General features: G+C 39.2%; 1 protein-coding gene across 1 annotated transcript in view; it reads right to left on the bottom strand.

The window, feature by feature from the left end:
• Window positions 1–707: 707 nt before the first annotated feature.
• Window positions 708–7,475, bottom strand: part of SDR16C5 (short chain dehydrogenase/reductase family 16C member 5) — a 27,274-nt gene continuing 20,506 nt past the window's right edge. Inside the window, exons 6-7 of the mRNA XM_075584177.1 lie at window positions 6,877–7,002; window positions 708–1,725 (exon numbers count right to left, since the gene is read on the bottom strand). Coding sequence (XP_075440292.1) covers window positions 1,632–1,725; window positions 6,877–7,002 — 220 coding nt within the window. The 3' untranslated portion in view covers window positions 708–1,631. The remainder of the gene's footprint in view (window positions 1,726–6,876; window positions 7,003–7,475) is intronic.

Genomic DNA, 7,475 nt, shown 5'->3' with positions numbered 1-7,475 from the left:
GTTTTCGTAAAGGGTGCATGACTTCTTAGGGAACAGCCCTGATATAAATCACTATTGCTTAACATTGCTACTGCAAACTTGCAAGGTCAAAAGTATTGTTCTACTAAAAGTATTGAAACCCAAGAAACATTACAAAGGGGACAATGCAAACAATGTTGCTATTGACCTCATTTGCCGTCCCTCTTCTACCTCTAACCACTTCCCTTGTAGGGACACCATTTTTACTGTGGCATACAGGGAAGACACCAACACAACGTAAGCAACTCAGTCAGTGACGATCTGACCCTGTACTACAGATTAAATGTAATACAAAGCTCAGGATGAGCGGTTTATGAAGCTGATGTCATTGCGTGATCACAGACTAATGTTGCATACATGTCTGATTTTCAGTGTGCTTAACCAATAGCCTAAACATGCGACTTGAGAAGGTGTTGTAAAAGTACATACGAAGAAAGAAGATTTTATAATAACCCCTCAATGGCATTCCACTTACAAATTCTGATCTTTTATTTGTATTGCACCAACATATTCTGCAGAGCAGTACAATGTGGGACGTAGATCAATAATACAGAAAGGGTACATATAGCGAATTAACTGTGCCTATCTGGTCTATATTTTTATGGATATTCTTAAGTAGTTTGTATTTTAGAAATGTACATAAATCTTGCTAGTATACTATAATGCAATACACAAAAATATAACACGGACACAAGAAATTATTTTTATTATGTTAAACAGGTTAAAGATTATGTTTCATGTTTACATTATATGAAAAAGACATGACAGCATGTATGCAGCAGCAATAAAGTCGGTCACAGAAACATATTTTGACGAGTAGGCAGTATCTTAATTGTTAAATAAATTGTTGTACCAAGATGTACTCATACATTATCAAAAATTAATGGACAATTAAAGAATGAGTTCATCTCAAATATGTCTCAGTATAAAAATAGAAAACCAATTTGTGAAAAGGAGAATCACGGAATCCCTTATAGTGGATCCTAAAACGTTCACTACATCCAGTTACTCCACTAAACATGCAGTGGCATACATTTTTATTTTATGATATATAGATATATTAATTAGACAACCCCAAGATGCTCAAAGTTGGAATGTTGTTCGTGCTGTTAATTATGGTCTTTCTTTTTTTTTTTATCCACAAGCTGATCATTTTTGGGGGAAGGCAACTGCACCTTCATCTGAATGGGCGATAAAGAGCCTGATGCCTGAGCACCTTTTAAAACAGATGTCATAACCTGCTTTAAAAAAAAAAAAGGAAGGGGGAAGATTTTGTTTCTAGGACTTTCTACTTTTTATAGTTAGTGAGAATTTCTTATGTGAAAATAAAAATATCTAGGCATGTGTCTTAGTAGAAATATAGACTTCAAAAAGGTGTAATCCCTCACGAGTAAAATAATCCAATAGCAGTGACATGTTTACGGAGCTAAATCGAAGCGATTATGTACAATATCAGAGGAACGTTTTTAAACCAGTCTAGCAGACACAAGAAACTTTCAATAAAAGGAGATCTTCATTTTCACTGATCAAGTCTTATGCAGTAACATTTATTCATTACAATTGGATATAAATTCATTGTTTTTTTTTTTTAAATGTGAATAATAGTACCAGTCTTAATCCTTTTTTACCCGGCCTTTGAAATGATCCATGAAATGAAAGGCTCCAAAATAATCACCAAGAAGAACTCCCAGCTTTGCGGATATAATGCTAAAATAAAAAAAATACAAAAGAAGGGGAGAGAAGAGAAGCATTATTGTCACATAGAAAATATATAACCATTTTTTTTTCTTTCTTACCAACAGTTCAAGTTTCAAAACTCAGTTCACCATATGAACTTATATTGCATATGTACCAAAGTATTGCAACACACACGCACACACACTGCTGGATGAAGGCCTCCTCAATAATCTTCCAGGTACTGGGGTTGCAAGCCTCTTCGCCGCAATAAATTTCGTCTAGGTCTTTTAAATCTCTCTTGGAATCCAGTCGAGTAACATCTTTGTTCAATAATGGGCCTTTCTTTTTGCTATATGTCAGGCCCACTGCCATTTTAATTTGTTCACCCATGTGATGTCATAGACGGGTTTAAAACCAATGTATTCTTTCCCCGTCTCTTTGGGTAATAGTCAACATACATCTCCAGACTTCGTGTTGTCTGAAGCTTCTGAATTTTGTTCGCATTCAGGGTCCAAGATTCACATCGATAAATGAGCATGGAGAAAATAAGTTGCATTGTGCTCTAAACAAAAATCTCAGCAAACATTGGTAGTTTCTATGAATATATAGCGGATTACCCCTCCAGAGAAAGCAAAAATAAGGCTAGGATATAAGGTTACACCCATGTACCTATTAGATGTGTAACTGGAAAATAAAGTCCCACATGCAATGAGGTAAGGACAGTATACACCTGCCGGTGTCCAGCATTAGTACAGCATTATGGTAATAACATGGGGCAACAAACAAATTCCTTGCAGCCACTTAGGAAAAGGGGAGTGAAAAAGGCTCACTAGAGAGTATTACTCACGCAATTGTAGAGCCTGGTATGTCACTACTCCTGGGGTATACCGTGCCTCCGTTGAACTGGATGAACAGGAGCAGAGAGAGAGAAAAAAACGAAGCACTGGTTCCACTAAAGTAAAGGTTAACACAGAGGTGCGTTCCCACAATAAAAGTTTAATTGATCAAAAGTACAAAAACAGGACACCTACGCGTTTCGGGCTTATGGCGTAGGTGTTCTGTTTTTGTACTTTTGATCAATTAAACTTTTATTGTGGGAACGCACCTCTGTGTTAACCTTTACTTTAGTGGAACCAGTGCTTCGTTTTTTTTCTCTCTCTGCTCCCATAAATGAGCATGAGCAGAATAAACTTGGGAAAAAAAAAAAATAATGAAAAAAAAACCCCCACCTTTATTGATGCAGTGGAAGGTTCCCTTAAAAAAAAATGGCCTTGTTTTTTTTCTGCCAAATGTGCTCCATCCCATCTTCATTGTCTTATTTGTAGGGAAAGGTCTTCTGGATTTGAGGCAAAAAAAAACAAAACACTCCACACACGAGGATGTAATCTGCAAATGGTATAAGACTCAAATATTCACCATTGATTTTGATAGTGATTGGAAGTAGACTAATTGGTCTGAAGTTCTTGAGGTCTGCTTTGTCTCCTTTCTTGTGGATGAGGATAACTATAGAATTACTTTGTTCTGGAATGCGTGTGTACTTTAAGCAGCATGTAAGAGTTTTGCAAAGATGTTTCTACTTTCCTCGGCTTATTTAAAGATTTCAGTTGTAATTTTATCTTCCCCAGGAGTCTTCCCATTCTTCATGGATGTTATTGCTTTTGCCACTTCTTGAAGGACGCAGGGTACATCATCGGTGGTCCACTTCTTGCTTGTCCTCCACTGGATTATGAGCGCTGTTATCTGTGCTTGCATACAATATTCATGTAGAAGTCCTCAACTCTTTATAAGTGCACACTGTTTTAAGTCACTGCTTTGTTTTCTTTAAGCTTATATTGTCTGCAATAGTCTTCACCATATCAGTTACATTTTCTTACATCTTCAGTTATACATTTGCGGCTTGTCTTGCACAGTTCTGCATATTTACATTTTTATTCTCGTGTCTTGGGAATGCTTTATTTCTTGTCGTCTCATTAAATTGTTTTTGTCTCAGATATTTTCATGTCCTGTTTTGTATTGATGCCTCCAGTTCTTCTCTGTGCTTTCAACTACAATCTTTATACTGTAAATTCTTCATAACCATTTGTTAAAGTGTACCCATGAATTTTGAGCAAGCTGAAGAGATTTTTCAGTTCTAGTTGAAATTCTCTGCTGTTATTCTTGAGATAATTGAAAACTGAGTAAAATGAAGACCAAAACAACTTCAGTTTCCCAACTTCACATTCAGATGTAAATCTAAAGAACCAAAATGAGGGATCACTCGTGTCTAAACAGTCTATGACTGTGCCTCAATCCCAATCTAGTTTGGATACAGTCCATTTCCATCTCGACTCCATTCCATGTCCATATCATATATGGATTATTCTTGAAGAATGTATTCATGGCGTAGAATGTTTTACATTCTGAAAATTCTACCATTCAGTCCCCACGTTAATTCCAGTCCCCGTAATCATACTTACCAACTGATGTTTTATCTTTCTGATGGCTTGCAATCTTTGCATTGAAATCTCCCATAACGATCTTAATGACAATTTCCTTTGTTGGTTGATTTCATGGTAGTCTTCATTGCCTGCGTGACTTCATATTGGAGCATACACTTGGATTATTTGAAGCCTGTATCGGTCAACTGAATGACGATTCTGGCTGCTCTTTCTGATGAGCTTTCATACTCCACTATTTCTCCATCACTTGTTAATAATGAAGCCTACTTCACTGACTCTTCCATTATCTGTACCTCTAATAGTATATATAGGTGTCTGCTTTTGAGCTCAATAAGGTCTTCCTCCTTTCTAACTTCAAGAAGGCCAACACTATTCAATCTTTCAGTTTAGACTTCCAGTTCCTGCAGGGCTGCTTCACTGGAGAGAGAGTCTGGCAGTTGTAGGTAACCAGGTTTAGGTTTGAACTACAGTTTTTGTTTAACCTCCAGGGTTTCTTAGCACAGTCTGCCTTCATCCTGAACGCTGGTCGAGCCCAGGGACATTCTCTCCGGAGAATCAGGGCCCTTGCTTTTTGCCATTAGTCAAAAATAACTAGAGTTCCAGCACTCTCGGACTCAGAGAAAATCCAAAAACTAGGTATATGCCAAAAAAGTAAATAATTTAATATATGCACAAGATAATATAGCACAATTTGGAGTGATGCAGCGCAAATTAATAAACACAGAATCCTACAAGCACGGTGGTGGGGGTGAAAATACACAGGGACACTAGTGGGATAGACACTTGGCAAGGAGAGTGGGGACAACACAAAAAAGGGAGTATGGGGGGGGGGGGGGGGAAGGGTAATCAGGGGGGCAATGTTTCGGGGGGGAGACCCCTTCCCCCAGGTCTATAAAGACCACAAGGTACTTCCTTTAGCCCCGACACCAGCAGCCTGCCAGGGAAAGGAGAGGGAGAGACTTGTTGTCAGAGAACGAATGGTTTGACTCATTTTTCTTATTGCATATATACTCTGGTGTACTCAGGACTTTGCCCGTTTGAGCTTTAAAGTTGCAAATTTTTGTGATTATTGAGTGCTGCTGGTGGCTGGGGTTCAGGGTTAAGTGAAGTATCGGTTGGTCTTTATAGACCTGAGGTAACAGGCCAGAGGAAGGGGTCTCCCCCCGAAATGTTGCCGCCGATTACCCTCCCCCCCATTTGTGTTGTCCCCACTCTCCTTGCCTAGTTTCTATCCCACTCCCTGTCCCTGTGTATTTTCACCCCACCACTGTGCTTGTAGGATTCTGTGTCTATTCATTTGCGCCGCATCACTCCAAGTTGTGCTATATTATCTTGTGCATATATATATTAAATGTACTTTTTTTGGCATATACCTAGTTTTTGGACTTTCTCTGAGTCAGAGAGTGCTGGAACTCTAGTTATTTTTGACTATTGGTTGTGGGGGAATTAGGGTTCTCGTGGTTCCGTAAGCACCCTGCACATCTATATGCATAGTGATTGAGTGAGTGCTGTCTATCCTCTGTGTAGGTTCATTGCTTTTTGCCAGGAGTGGCTCAGTGAGTAAAGACTCTGGCTGACACCGAGATTGCTGCAGGGGAGCCTGGTTCAATTCACCGTGTCGGCTCCTTGTGACCTTGGGCAAGTCACTTTATCTCCCTGTGCCTCAGGCACCAAAGACATAGATTGTAAGCTCTACAGGGCAGGGACCTGTGCCTGCAAAATGTCTCTGTAAAGCGCTGCGTACAATTAGCAGCGCTATACAAGAACATGCTATTATTATTCCAAATTTTGTGGTGGAGGCCTTACTTGCCATGCTGGCCTCATTTGCATATTGGAAAGTACCTTTCCCACTTTAACCTGGTATATTGTTAAAGATTTCATATTATGGCGCACACACACACACACACACACACACACACACACACGTTTTGCAATTATAAAAATACTGTAATTAATTCAATATTATTGCAATAGTGGTGGACTTTAAACATAACATGTGCAATGATTACAATATATATTTTAATGTATTTAAAAAACAAAAAAAAAAAACAAAAGACGTGTGTTCTTTGGTATGTAGCAGAGTCCCCCTCCTTACCTCCGGTGAGGGGGAATGGCTGGATTGCCACACGGAGAGGGGGGAGAGGTGGTGGTGACCGTTTCCCACTGTCGCGCATGCACATTTGCGAACTGAGTGGTGTTCATCTTTAAATGGCTTCAAAAGCCCATAGAGACAACACTCCCCAGAATGCTTTGCAGAAATAGCGCGGCGGTCATCTTGGCCTGGCTCCGCATAGCCTGAAGCAGGACTAAGAGTCCTAGAACCCTAAGGGGGGAGTGAGATCAGGTGGGCTGTCCCAGTCAATGGGATTGAAGCAGCCTGAAAGGAACAGGATATTCTCTGGGACAAGGAGCCAGCGTTCTAAGTGGGACAGAGGCGGCAAGACAGAAGGTAGTGTCCAGGGAGCACTGCTTCCTGGGCTAGGCATAGATACTGCCCCTAGGCCCAAGTTAGGCCCTGAGCCATAGTAGCGGAGTGTTGTAGGGAAGGCCCCAGAGAGGAACCCTTCCGCTTATTGTTATTTCTGTGCCGGCAACACGCGTAGTTTCCTTAGGCATAGGGGGCTACAGAAAATCTTTTTTTTTCCCCCAACAACCACCACTTCTAACAAATCATTAAACCAATGTTATTTGATTACAAAAAAAATCAAAAAAAAAATAAAATATAGGAAGGAAGAAGACTTACTTTTTGAAACCAAATATAAGGTAAAGACTGCGAGGCATCACCAGATATACCTGTTCTTTTAAGATGGCATCCACAATTGTTTTGCTAGCATATTCTGGCTCTAAAATAGGCATGAAACGTGGCCATCTGTAACATATAAAAAAGGTCTTCAACTGAAAAAAAATCCGTGTCACGAAAGTATATAAATTATTATTAGTATTTAAGTACTGTAAGCGGCACAGATTAAAATCTTATACTTCAGGAACCTATCCACACATTATTTAGTAGCATGTCTATAATATTTGCAAGAACAAAGTATGTGCAAACACATGAAACAGAACAGACAGCCTCAAGCATCTAGGTGCAATTTGATATTTGCATGCAATATAAAACAAGAAATATGTTTAACATTGTGAACATTTGACAAACTCGGTTTTCTCCTATTGAAGTCTAATAATTTTTAAGTCTCGTAATGTTACATCTATTTAATATCACAATACTTCCAACTGTAAGTTCTTTGTGATGTGACCTATTTCAATAGTCAATTAAAGAACCCAAACCTGGGACTTGGCAACATGCCTTAAATTAGGCTTTAAAACGAAGCAGAAAGCACCAAGACA

The sequence above is a fragment of the Ascaphus truei genome, chromosome 2, assembly GCF_040206685.1.
Source record: "Ascaphus truei isolate aAscTru1 chromosome 2, aAscTru1.hap1, whole genome shotgun sequence".
NCBI lineage: Eukaryota > Metazoa > Chordata > Amphibia > Anura > Ascaphidae > Ascaphus > Ascaphus truei.
This window is presented reverse-complemented; position numbering and strand designations above follow the sequence as displayed.